Genomic DNA, 14,122 nt, shown 5'->3' on the forward strand with positions numbered 1-14,122 from the left:
TCTCAATGCGGATTTTCAGAAAATAGCAAGGAGAGATAAGAATGCCTTCCTGAACATACAGTGCCAAGCTGTTGAGGACAACAGCCAATTAAGGAACACAAGAGGTCTGTATAAGACAATCAAAGATATCAAAGGAAGCTTCTGTGCTAAGCTGGGCGTGATAAAGGACAAACGAGGCAAGGGCCTCACTGAAGCCTCAGAGATAAAGAAGAGGTGGCAGGAATACACAGAAGAACTGTACAAGAAGCACTCGAATGTGCAAACCCAACATAAGACGGTTGTGAACACTGATCTCGAGCCGGGCATCCTGAAGAGTGAAGTTGAATGGGCCTTAGCCAGCCTTGCTAAGAACAAAGCTAGCGGAATTGATGGCATTCCAGCTGAGTTGCTTCAAAACCTCAATTATGACGCTGTTACATTCTGCATACATTATGTCAGAAGATTTGGACAGCCCTGCAGTGACCACAGGATTGGAGGAGTTCAGTTTACATCCCCATTCCAAAGAAAGGCAGTGCCAAAGATTGTTCCAACTACTGCACGATCGCGCTTATTTAGCATGCTAGCAAGGTGATGTTGAAAATCCTCCAAGGTAGGCTGCAGCAGTATGTGGATCGGGAGCTTCCGGACGTGCAAGCTGGGCTTCGCAAGGGCAGAGGAACTAGAAACCAAATTGCCAACCTTCGCTGGATCATGGAAAAAGCAAGAGAGTTCCAGAAACCCATCTATTTCTTCTTTATTGATTATGCGAAAGCGTTTGACTGCGTAGATCACAGCAGATTGTGGCAAGCTCTCCAAGAGATGGGAGTTCCAATTCACCTCATCTGTCTCCTCAGGAACCTGTATGAAGGGCAAGAGGCCACAGTTAGAACTGGGCATGGTCTTACTGATTGGTTTCCGATTGAGAAAGGAGTGAGGCAAGGCTGCATAATGTCGCCCTGCCTATTTAACCTATATGCAGAGTGCATTATGAGGAAGGCCGGTCTGGAAGAGTATTCAGCTGGAGGGAAGATTGCTGGAAAACGTACCAACAACATTAGATATGCGGATGATACCACTTTAATGGCAGAAAGTGAAGTGGAACTCAAGACACTTCTGATGCGCATACAAGAAGAGAGTGAGAAGTTTAGGCTTAAAGTGAACATTAAAAAGACAAAGATCATGGCGTCTTGCCCTATCAAGTCCTGGAGCATCAAGGGACAAGAAGTGGAAGCTGTGACAGATTTTCTCTTCTTGGGCTCGAAGATTACCTCGGATGGAGACTGCAGCCATGAAATTAGGAGACGCCTGCTTCTGGGAAAGAGAGCAATGGTTAGCCTTGACCGCCTAGTAAAGAGCAGAGACATTAGTCTGCCAACCAAGATCCGTATAACTCGTGCTATGGTCTTTCCAGTTGTGATGTATGGATGCGAGAGTTGGACTGTGAAAAAGGCTGACCGCCGAATAATTGACGCGTTTGAATTGTGGTGCTGGCGAAGACTCTTGAGAGTACCTTGGACTACCAGAAGATCAAATCAGTCGATATTGTCGACCATAAACCCTGACTGCTCATTGGAGGGTCAAATTCTAAAGTTAAAGCTCAGCTACTTTGGTCATCTGATGAGAAGAGAGGAGTTGCTGGAGAAAGATTTGATGTTGGGAAAGGTTGAGGGTCGCCGGAGAAGGGGTAGGCAGCGAACGCGGTGGTTAGATGGCATCCTCGAGGCACTGCAGATGAAGTTATGTGATGTTAGAAAGATAGTGAGAGACCGGAAAGCATGACGTGACATGGTCCATAGGGTCACGAAGAGTCGGACACGACTGAACGACTGAACTGAACAGACCTCGTAACTTATTCCTGGAGACAAAGACCAGCTTCTCGCCGGATTCGCCCAAAATCCTTTGTTACGAAAGCAACACTACGCCAGCCAGCTCAGCTCCTCGCGTATGCTTGTATGCCGTAGCCGCAAATGGCAGGAGCTGCCTACTTAGATCTCTCGTTTCACATGGGACAGTTATGTCAGAATAAGCTTGCCAGGACCCTTGCATTCAAGTTACCCCTATAGGCCAATAAGGCACGTTCATACGGCTTGGTTAAAGGGGGGATTTATATCTGGGCTGGTAGCCTACGCTAACGCGTCATACCCTTAAAGGTGGAGCTTAAGACGTGTCCCTCATATTTAGATGAAATAAACGCCTTTACCATCACTACCTTAAATACCGGTGAAATTTTATGCGTTAAAAGGAATGCTAGTTGTGTTCAATGCAACGCTCGGTCGCCCGCAGCCAAAGCTTTCGCTCCACACTCGTATGCCGTAGCCACAAATGGCAGGCGTAATTAAACCCTCAGGAGACGACGGGCAGACGAAACGAATGAAGGACGCGCTGTACGTCTCGAGAAAAGAAGGAAGAGGGCGTCGGCCGGTTTAGTCGTTGATCCTGGAGATGTCGAAGTGGTCGGCGCGCAGACTTTGCACAAAGAGTGGGCGAGCACGAGTCGGCCACGTGAGAGTCTCACTGCCGCTTCACGACTCTTCATTTGGCTACGAGCGTAGTAATGCAGCCTTTGCTTTCGCAATTCAACTGGGGTTAACCAGAGCTAAATCACAGCCAACTTTTTCAGGTTCTGCAAGACATTGTAAATTTAGAACGCGCGCAACACCTGACGATTTATATTGCATGAATCTTTCGGCAATAAACAATTTTGTTTATAGTCAGCGCATGTGTTTAGTCCTCCTCTCCTGTCCCATCTGTGTAAACGCTGTTTCTCGTCGTTTCTTTCCAACATGGACCGACCAGTCCGATGGTACCCTCTTCTTGACCACTGTACACACGACTGCGTACGAGGCGGAGTCCACCTATAATGCCTGCTCCTCCTTTCTCCCAAGTGTTGTTGGACCAACGGCAGTGGCCCAGACGACACGTCTTGCTGCTGCGCCCGCTCGCCAACACTATGCTCGCCGCTCATCGCACCGCGCAGCCTTACTAAGGTCCCGTAGTAGAAGAGTTTTATCGATGATGTTATTCATTTGAAACATTTGAAATTGTCGGCCAGGCGCGCGTCAGGTTTATTCCTTCACCTTTTTGAGAACCAGAAGGGTGGTCATTAAGAAAAAGAAAGAGAATTTGTTTCTAATTTTTAAAACAAATGTGCTTCTACTTTGGCTGAGGACAGGAGGAATGCTAAGTAAATGTGAATTAATTTTGTCATTTCAAGTGTCCTTAAGTGCTCTCAAAATAGACCAGAGCGGTTTGAAAGCAGGTCGCTTTTTAAGATCTGACAATTTAGCATGCGTAACTTCAAAAAACAGCGCGCCCGGGTATAAACAACGGCCAAGTACCTCGCCTTACTTTGATGCCTGCAAAGAACCGCAGTGTTTTTTCCGCCGCGTATAAGCCTAATCTTTACCATGAGTAACCAGGCAGTCCCAGGGATAATAACTGGCTATGAAGATTTTGTGGCAACACTCTTTATGAGCGTTACAACGCTGAACGATGGCACACCATCAAAATTTGTTGAATACATGAGCGCTTTTCGACAATAGCTTCGTGCTTGCATTCAAAATCCGCACTGCTAAATAACAACCATATCAATTTTAGCTCACACCGTGCAGCACTTAAGAGGACTAAACTTGCACTGATCATCAGTATGAATTTTTAGCTGCCTATTTCTGCCATTGCGTGCTAAGAGAGTGGAAGAATGTTGTAGATATCGATAATATTGCTGAAGCGAAAGCTTCCGAGCAACATTCATGCACGGATTGTGGCTTTCACGTCTCTCTGGTCCCCGAGTGCGATACGCCGTTATCGTAGAGAGCTCTGATCGCGGTTGCTTGTGAAATATTGTTGCTAGCGGATAGAACGCGGTATCCAGTTGCGACCAAGGGCTTTTCATGCGAGCTCTCAGAATTTCTATCCCGCAAGCAATAAAGGAAGGGTTGATTGCTGAGCTTATTGTTTAGATGACAACAAGTGTTATAATGAATATTAATATATAAAGCAGCAAAAAGCGCAGGACTGTAAAAAAAAACAAAAAAAAAACGGAAAAATGTGCTTACGAGCAGAAATGCGAACGCATTGCGACCTCCGTGCCTAGTTGAGTTATCCGTTCTGCATCTCATTGCTTGGTTGCTGTTCCTACTGGTCACATTCGGGTGTCGAAAACCATATTTCAGGGATGGTCCACCCAAAACATTAAAGCAACCGTTGCGTTATTCTCAAACTATGTTAGACACCAGTTTTGGTCAAATTCGGACGAAATCGAGTTTGGGGGTCCATGGAGGCCGAATTCTGAGGGTAGCCCATCCAAATCGTACGGTCACCATTGAATTGTCTATACTCGATTTGGGTTAGAAATTAGCCTTGGTTCAATTCTGAAGAGGTCAGTCAATCTTAGAGGGTCCAGGGGCCAAATGCTTGGGGGTCGCTCATCCAAATTTGGGGGTTACCATCGAGTTGGTCATACTCAAATTAGTTTGAATACCAAATTTAATCAAATTACTTTGGTTATTCGTTCGGCTACGCTCAGTTCCTGCGCAAATGCTCTCTGCACAGCTCCTGTCCAGAGCTAAACGCATTCAATGAATTAATCAGCCACTCATTTAAAAGTTTAACTGACTTAATTATTTCTACTATATACATATTGGCTTAGTCATCTGTTATTTTAATTACTCATAAAAGTGATGGTTGAAAGTACGTGCTGACGCACTTTGTTCACAAGCTCTGATGACCAGCTCTGTCTCGAGCCACTCACGAGCGAAGAAATGATGTCGCACTAAAAATTAAGCTGACTGAAACACTTAAAACCCTGTGACCCTTATAGCATCGCCCGCGTCTCCCATTGCAGTTAGCTACGTCACGCGATAACAGACCTCCGTCCGGCAATAAAAAAAATTGATGTTACAGTGAGAGGACGTTGGTTGCAGTAAATAAGAGCTATATTGAAGTGTGAGAGAAAAAAAAAATTACATGGGATTTAGCTCTGGTTAACCTATAGTTGAATTGTGAAAGCAACGGAGGAAGCTTCTTTTACCTGCTAAATTATTCCCTTATCACGCTCTACCAGTGTAAGGTGCTACATTATTGGGGACAACTATGACGCGAGAGCGTAAGCTACCAGCCCACACATAAAGTCACGCTTCAACCAAGCCGTATGGACGTGCCTGCGTGTCGTAGGGGCAACGAGAATATGTAAACAGTTCTGGTAGGCTGATTTTGAAACAGCTTTCCCATATGAGATGAGCGACCCGAGTTGGCAGGTCCTGCCCGTGGCATTCAAATGTCACGGCAGGCTGATTTTTTTATGAGGAGACCGTAGCTTCGCCTCTTCACGGCGTAGGTGACTCTTCACGGCGTAGATGCGGCCATCCAAGGTATCCATTTGGCTGTCGTAGTATTACTTTCGTAATAATAATAATAATAAAAAACTTGTGCTTCATACGAGTTGAAAGGATTTGTTTAATGGATGGGCTTTAAGTAATCGATGCTATCATCATCTACCCACTATGCTTTTTCTAGTGAAGCCAGGATAAAAACACGAAATAAGCAGGCACTGACAATGTTCTACAGTTTTTTCACCCACTTCACGCAACGAAGGTCCCAGCGCCGCTACCGCGGTACGCAGTGTCATGTTTTTAATAATTAATAAATGACTCCTTGCATGCAGTTTTGAAGAGGGGGCAGAGCTGAATATTAAGAAAGGAAAACGAGCAGTTATCTGGAAAGAGCAATTTTGTCTATCACTTTGTTGTTTCTTTAGTCAGCCTTACAGAATACTGCCACGTGAATGTGGCGGGTTTCTGATACCTGCTTCATTCACTTTCTGCATAAATATGCTTGTTTACAACCCTAGCAGAGAAATATTTAGTTGATGAAATGAAAAATAATGAATAAAATAACAATATTTATTAAAATAGATAAAAAGAAAAATAATTTCAAATGAATATGCCGGGATCCTAGATGCAGGTTTTATCACAGTTTACCTCATTGAGTTAATTTCACGAGACGACATAAACTGTGAATGTTTTAATTTAAGACTTCGAGTTCTTTGTAAAGTGCACTCTAGCATCATTACACACATTATTGATGACTTGTGTAGCGTTCTGTGACACTCCAATGGCTAGGAACTCAGTGAAACACTGTCGTAGGCTGCGAAGCAGTAGGCAGGAACCTGTTGGCTGCATATGTTCCGGAAGCACCAATGAAAGTTCCGAGCACGAAGAGTCCGACCGTGGTGCCACCCACGACACCTGGGGCGTAACGCGTCGACTGCGCCCCAAGCGCTGCCGGGAGTTCTGTTCTAACGTCGACTGTTGGGGTCGTTGTTTCCATGTCCTCGTGATCGTCATCCGTGGTCACAGGGAAGGTGATGATTTCGAAAGGTGTAGTGGAGATTCTGACGGGAGTTGTAGTCAGCAGTGCGTCAGTCGTCACTTCTTCAGCAGGTGTGGTCACTTTGGATGTGGCAGTGACCACTTCTGGTGTGCTAGTGACCACGGTAGTGACCACTTTCGGTGTAGTAGTAGAAACTGGCGCTGAGGTCGTTGTCGGCGGCGTTGGTTGTGGCTTTGGAAGTATTGGTATTCCCTGCTGCCAGGATGACGCTGTGAGGTTCACCTGAAGAAAAAAAAAAGCAATAACATTATGAAGTGCCTTTTTTTACTTGTTATGTCAAGCAGCGCTGAGGGGAAAGCAACAGAAGGCGATCGTAGTAATCAGAACCTGCTATAAAATGCGACCGACGCTGGTATCAACCAGAAAGCAACAAAGAGAGGACTTAAGAGGATGAAGAATTAGGCTAGTTTAAAGGGTCTGATTATGCAAAACATTCAGGGAAGGTGTGCGCAGTTTTTTGTGCCAGAATCTATAGTGTTTTTCTGCAGTCATTTATATTCCCAGAAATATTATGGAAATGTGACTCGGGTTAAAGCTGTTAAAGCAGCTTCTCATGGCTTCGGAACCAGATACTAGGCAGAGCGTAGTACTTCTTGATGAGATGTGCAATACAAGTAAGTTTCTAACATGGAAAGGAATTAAACATTCAACTTAGAAAAGTGTTCCGACAATTTACTTGAAACCACTGCTCCAAATCGCACGAAGGGACATGCCTGTCCGAATCTGAACAAATCTGCAGCGTATAGGAGGCGTTCAAGTGACATCACGGGTGTCATTTTGTGGTGCAGACCACAGCTTCAGCTAGCCAGAACAGTGAAAGCCAGAACAGATGATGATAAGTCGATCAGAAAAGCTTGTAGTCTTTCGCCGTGCTTCACGGACCACAAAATTACCGCCATTGTGGCATAGGTATACATGTTCCTTATAGGTTAAGGTTCACAGCGCACAACAGCAGGTCGGGTGCTCAGCGATGACGTTATTACAACAGCACTAGAATTGCGACGGACGAACGTTCGCTCGGAAAATGAGCACCAATGCCCACCAATATATAGCATAAAAAGCGTTGTTAGCGGCATCGGAGGAGGTATGACAGAATGCAGGAAATGATAGCCGGAAGTTGAAGCATCAGCAACACTGACATAATCAAATTGCTCTGCAATTCCTCTACATGGCGAATAGAAGCCTGGTGATAGTTGCGGCTTTGATCTGTGACTACGCTACCATTTTAAATTGAGCACAAAAATGTACACTTGCACAATTTATCTAGAAGCTTCAAGCATAGCTAGCGTCAAGTTCTCAAACCAACAAAATAAAGCAAATTAATATCCACTTAAGAACACAAACAAGATGTTTTATCTCAAAGAAGAAAGAAATGTAATCGCTGGTGCAAATATTATTATTCGTGTTCATTCTAATCTCAAAGAAATGGTAACCTATCACCATAGTCTTTAATGCTACACACTAAAATACGACACGAAGCGTTAAGAAATAAAAAGACCAAGAAATGGGCCCATCTTCTGTTCTTTGTCTCGTCGGTGTTGATTAGAGGCATTGCTTTATCAAAACTGATGAACTAGTACAGTTTTGTGCTCTTAGCAATTTAGCGCTTTTACTATGACTGCGAGAGCGGGAGACTAAATGAACACAATATATGAAGTTTAGCTCTATTTGTATGGAAAGTTAACTTGCAGTTGTGTGACGCACAGTTATCGCAGTGCCGCAGTTAGTGGCCTGCACCTAGACTGTCTGGTCCCTTTAATCCTAGTTACATACGACTAATATATCTTACTGACAGACTATTTTAACGCGAACACTATAAAGGGGCCGTTTTCCGTAAATCCATTATCGGCGTTCTCCGCGTTGCGACGAAAAGAACCACGAGAATGCCTCAGACAGGTACTTTGCAGGTGACATGTTCGAAGACTGAATGGTCGGATGGTCGTCTGACTTCACGCGACCATATTAAGAGGCGGTAATTGACGCCACTGAGACTCCTGGATCGCCAGTCAGACATGCTGCACTCAGGCCACGCAGGTTCGTTCGTATCGTTTACTTAAAGAGGGAATTTATATATGCGTCGGCGGTATTACACATAATGGGGTAGGTTGAAGCTGTACACTAGTGAGCATATGTGAGATAGTAGAGGAGCTAATTGCATGAATTAGTGAATAAGCGAGTAGCATAGTGCATGTATGCGAACAAGGACTCAGGAAGGAAGCTTCGGAGAGGAGCCATTAACTTAAGACGCTTAAGTCCTCTCCGCAGCTTTACTAATCCATTCAACTCAATACGGCGTTATCTTTCCGCAGATGGCATATGAGTTCACGTTTCCTTGATCGTCATCCTTTTTCAGCCTTTTTTTTTTTACGCTAGGTAGAGCCGGTCTTCGCGTCAGCTTCAGTTTGACCTTCATTTTACCTTCAAGGAAAAGTAGGACGAACTGTTACTATGAGGTTTAGTTGTCCACAGAAAGAAATTGCTGGTGGTTAGCTACGGTCAAACCTAGGGCGTACGCGATAGCTTTATTCCACAGGCCCACTTCAGAATTAATCGCTTTGACCTTGAACTTTGACCTTTGCGGTCATGAGGTGTAGCACCATTGCGACACCACAAGTATTTCGTGGTTTGACCTCTCGATCAGTTGAAGGTCATATTCATGTGCATGGAAACTTTTTCTTAACTTCGTGTAGTTAAGCTATCGCTTGAAAATATGCCAGATACTGTGCCTTTCCTTTTCTTTCAGCGAACACACAATGTCCGCGTGAAACTGTGCTATGCGATTCAGGTGTCCAGAGAAAAATAGGACAGATACTGAGGTTTTACTTTCCTATAAACCAAAACATAATGTCAGCTGACCTTCAAGAAACGACAGTACAAAGTGTGGCTATATATACTGCGCCTTCTTTTCCCCAAACCATCCCACCACTTGAAGTGTATTCTTGTGGACCAGCTTGGTGTCGCGCCTCAAGGTCATGACCCTGGCTTTGATCTTTCAAACGTGGAGCTGAGGAGAGAGAGGGAAGGGTTTGGGCATGTGAATAATTAAGCGGGTGACGTCACATCGAGCCATCGTGCGATGAAAACATCCATGACAGCAATCGAATCAAAAGAACAAGAAAGTACCACGCTTCGATTCAGAGCCAGCCATGGACGCCAGTGGCGTTGATGCTGGGCTTAGTGAATCGTACCGATGCTAGTTAACTAGGGCTAGGAAAGAGTTCTACCGAGCGTAACCTTGTTATGAAGCTTTCGCTGAATACCATGTTTAACTATGCTTTACATCTGCTACATTGCTTGCTGAGAAAGCACTCATCCAACCATTCCTTTCTTCAAGGTCTTTGTTTATGCGATCGCCTAGCAACAAATTGTGCACAACTGTGACTTCAGCAGCTGCCATAGAAACATGATACTAGTCGCCTTTCTGGTTGCCATAGCAACTGTTTCGGCAGCGATTGTTTAGCCACCGAAGCAGCGGGTGGGACAAAGGCATGAGTAAGATACCTCTCTGACACGTCGCCGAGTCTAGTGCTTCTTCTGCTCCATTTTCTTGCACAGCATCTCTAACGGGCAATCATGTGGTGCCACGTTTTCCCTCTTTCATCTCAAAAATGTGACCCAGTGGCGCATGTACATACAATTGCATGCCTTAAAAAAGAGACGATTAACACTTTGCGAAATTTGGTGCCAGTCTTAAATGCTAAACCGCCAAGCATAGCTGTCATAGCTAGTCTACGGATCTTGAAGATGTGACTAAGTGATAAAAGTAACTAAAGAGAAGACGTTAGAGGCAGCTAGTAGATCGTATGAGATGCTGTAGCACCAGAAGAAAAGGCTGCGAGGTTGAACGCTGACCACAAGGCGGTGTTAAATGCGACGTTTGGTATCCGAAAGGAGAGGTGAAAGACATCTTTGAAAAGCACAGGTTCAAGACGGTCTGTCCCACCGGAATTGCGAGCAAAAAAGTTGAGATGCGACTCTTACCCCATTGTAGGTTATTCCTAGACGGCCTCCATCGACAGCTTTGTTCAGGTTGTCAATCATGTCGTCCAGAGTCGCTTGTGTATCCTGGATGCCTGTTGCCGCTCCAGCAGGAAATCGGTCCAGCAAAACAAAGGTGATGAAGAGAACGTTGTTGTCAGCAAAATACTGTCAATGATGAAAAAGATGCAGGCATGAAAGAAAAAAAATTATTAGTAGCAAAGTGGTGGCAAGGAAAAACGGCAAGAATCGAAGCACCAAAAACTTTATATAGTGTTTTTTTTTCTACTTGGTAATTGACCTGTAATGACCCTGTATATTTCGCTAGAAGTACTAGTAGCTTTCCAGATGTTTATTTTCATGCGCCTGGTAAGTGCGTGTATATGTTTATTGTCCTCGCGAAAGAAAAATTAAGTGCCCCAAAACATGCCCTTTTATGAATTCAAAGACATGTATTCGTGCCTTTCAGCGTAGTATAGAGAAATAAATAATTATTGTACAGTGCTGGTGGAAATAAAACGGGGGTACCTTATCTGCAACAGTGCACACAGGTTGAAACCACTCTCGCAGAGTGAAGCCAACAAACTTGAACTCCTTTCTCCAATTGCAACTTTCCAGCATACCGTACACACCGACAAAACATGGGACGCGTAATGAAATTATCGAAACAGCATGTGCTGTCATAACACCATAGCGCATACTTGCGAGTATTGCTCATGCAAACTATTTTTGCCATCTAAACTTTATTTTGAAAATTACAAAATGCAGTACAAAAAAGAACACTTAAATCACCGTGTGCATTGACTTCGTTCCAATAATTTGTTTAGTTTTCTTAGACTATTGAGGATCATGGCTATCGCTTTGTTTCTTGTTTACGTAGGTTTGCAGAAAATGTTATGCAAAAAAAGTCCGTGATATAAAAAGATTTCTCTCCACACTAATGTAGCATGATAATGAAATATCAGTTTAGCCATAAGTGGCGAGAAAACTGCCATAGGCCGTTCTTTGCGCGCAAAGCATTACCAACATTTTGAAATTTATTGTAAGGCATACAGGTCAGGTTGATATTCTACCTTGATAATGCTGGACCGTTCCTGCTTTCTAATTTTTAGAAGTGCTTGAAGCTCCTTCTCAAACCGACTTATGTCGGTGCATTGTTTACCGATTTCGGCACTCGCCTGCGCGACACGCGCCTTGAGATATTAAATTTGGATGCAACGTTTCTTCTGCGACTTTAAAAGTAATTCTAAGAGAATGATTTTTATGTTTTGCAAGGACATGTTTTGAATCTAAGAACAGCAAACGCTAATGTGATGCAACACGAGGAAACTGCAGTGTAAACGTGCTTTAGATGTTATTTTTGTGGCAAATGATTCGTGAACCTTCGCAAAATAAAAAAGAATTTATTGGGATCACGGACAAAGAAAAGTGAACGTAACGCCTACTACAGATCCACAGGGAGAGCACAAAGGAACTAGAGGCTAACGATGAGTGTCTGATTTGCGGATTATTGATTGCTTTATCTACGGGAGGCTCATAAGGGGGCTATACAAGAGATGGAAGAAAAACCATATAAAAATGCTAAGGACGATTATGGTACTAGCTAATGCAGAATTTGAGCACAGCTGTTTGAGCGTTTTTGCGATATATTGAGGCAAAGAATTTTTGAAATGCTTGAGTGTATGTATGTATGTATGTATGTATGTATGTATGTATGTATGTATGTATGTATGTATGTATGTATGTATGTATGTATGTATGTATGTATGTATGTATGTATGTATGTATGTATGTATGTATGTATGTATGTATGTATGTATGTATGTATGTATGTATGTATGTATGTATGTATGTATGTATGTATGTATGTATGTATGTATGTATGTATGTATGTATGTATGTATGTATGTATGTATGTATGTATGTATGTATGTATGTATGTATGTATGTATGTATGTATGTAGTTATAAAGTGCGCTTTATTTTACTCCCCCCCGCCCACATGTCAAATAGAATTTCCCAGAAGAAGCTACAGGCGGGCGGCGCTGAGCTCGTGGCTCTTCATTCTCTTCTTGTGAAAACTCTTTGGCTCGTCACTTTGTGGTGGCTCATGACTCGCTTTCGCTCGGTTACACTGACAACAACGGCGATACGGCTAAAGCAGTCTATCTTTTTCTCACGAGCCGAAGCGAATTTCTAAGATTTTGAATCAATATAGGACTTCAGCTGCACGGAAGGAGCTAATATGGGTGCCATATCACTAGTAAGTAAAGCAACCGAGCGCTCGTATGCTTCGGCTCTAGATTTTCTTCCCCGGAATCGTTCTGTCCTCCCTCATAGAGTTACAGGCTTGCCCTCTCCGTTGAGTTCAGTTCAGTTCAGTCGTTCAGTCGTGTCCGACTCTTCGTGACCCTATGGACCATGTCACGCCACGCTTTCCGGTCTCTCACTATCTTCCTAACATCACATAACTTCATTTGCAGTGCCTCGAGGATGCCATCTAACCATCGCGTTCGCTGCCTACCCCTTCTCCGGCGACCCTCAACCTTTCCCAACATCAAATCTTTCTCCAGCGACTCCTCTCTTCTCACCAGATGACCAAAGTAGCTGAGCTTTAACTTTAGAATTTGACCCTCCAATGAGCAGTCAGGGTTTATGGTCGACAATATCGACTGATTTGATCTTCTGGCAGTCCAAGGAACTCTCAAGAGTCTTCGCCAGCACCACAATTCAAACGCGTCAATTCTTCGGCGGTCAGCCTTTTTCACAGTCCAACTCTCGCATCCATACATCACAACTGGAAAGACCATAGCACGAGTTATACGGATCTTGGTTGGCAGACCAATGTCTCTGCTCTTTACTAGGCGGTCAAGGCTAACCATTGCTCTGTTTCCCAGAAGCAGGCGTCTCCTAATTTCATGGCTGCAGTCTCCTTCCGGGGTAATCTTGGAGCCCAAGAAGAGAAAATCTGTCACAGCTTCCACTTCTTGTCCATTGATGCGCCAGGACTTGATAGGGCAAGACGCCATGATCTTTGTCTTTTTAATGTTCAGTTTAAGCCCAAACTTCTCACTTTCTTCTTGTACGCGCATCAAAAGTCTCTTGAGTTCCACTTCACTTTCTGCCATTAAAGTGGTATCATCCGCATATCTAAGGTTGTTGATACGTTTTCCAGCAATCTTCACTCCAGCTGAAGACTTGTCCAGACCGGCCTGTGAGTCTCCGTTGACTACATATTCCTAGATATTGAAACATTTGCGCCTTGAACGGCAGACATTCCCGCGAGCTGCTAATGGTCTTAAATATCAGAAGGGTGCCACCTTCGAAAGCTCAAACTATGTCTTCTAATAATTCAGCTACGCTTTCGGCCTTTGAGCCTGATTCCTTTCGTGCAGCGCAAACTTTGTGGTGAAAAGGCAAACATGCCACATATATTGACTTGTCAGAAAAATAGCCGTATTGACGTAATAAATCAGTAATATGGGATGGCTGGGAGGCGGCCCTGTCCAGCTCTGAAAACGAGGAAAAGCGAGGTTTCGTCGAGAAAGCACAGTCAGCGGGTTTAAGCAGCGGTGCTTTGCACCAGAGACTCGATCAGCCTACCCCTTGTTTTAATGTTGTGGCTTTAAATAAACGTTTCAATAGTCATCAGGCGAGAAAGAAGGGCCATGGAGCGAGCAATGTAGAGTTTATGGTTCTTCGTTTCGAGAAATACTCTTTGTCTCGTCACCCTCTGGCGGCTCGTGACTCTCTTTCACTCGGGTTAGAGTCACTCG

The 14,122-nt window shown here is 44.0% G+C and overlaps 1 protein-coding gene across 2 annotated transcripts in view; it reads right to left on the bottom strand.

The window, feature by feature from the left end:
• Positions 1-5,857: 5,857 nt before the first annotated feature.
• The window catches only part of LOC146186738 (uncharacterized), a 139,714-nt gene continuing 131,449 nt past the window's right edge, over positions 5,858-14,122 (bottom strand). For both annotated transcript variants that reach the window (XM_084607380.1, XM_084607379.1), the window contains 2 exons: positions 10,351-10,515; positions 5,858-6,591 (listed from right to left, as the gene is read on the bottom strand). In XM_084607380.1, the coding sequence (XP_084463506.1) occupies positions 6,103-6,591; positions 10,351-10,515 (654 nt within the window). In that variant the 3' untranslated portion in view covers positions 5,858-6,102. The remainder of the gene's footprint in view (positions 6,592-10,350; positions 10,516-14,122) is intronic.

Source organism: Amblyomma maculatum, chromosome 6 (genome assembly GCF_055883805.1).
Source record: "Amblyomma maculatum isolate TAMU_Amacu chromosome 6, ASM5588380v1, whole genome shotgun sequence".
NCBI classification, from domain to species: Eukaryota; Metazoa; Arthropoda; class Arachnida; order Ixodida; family Ixodidae; genus Amblyomma; species Amblyomma maculatum.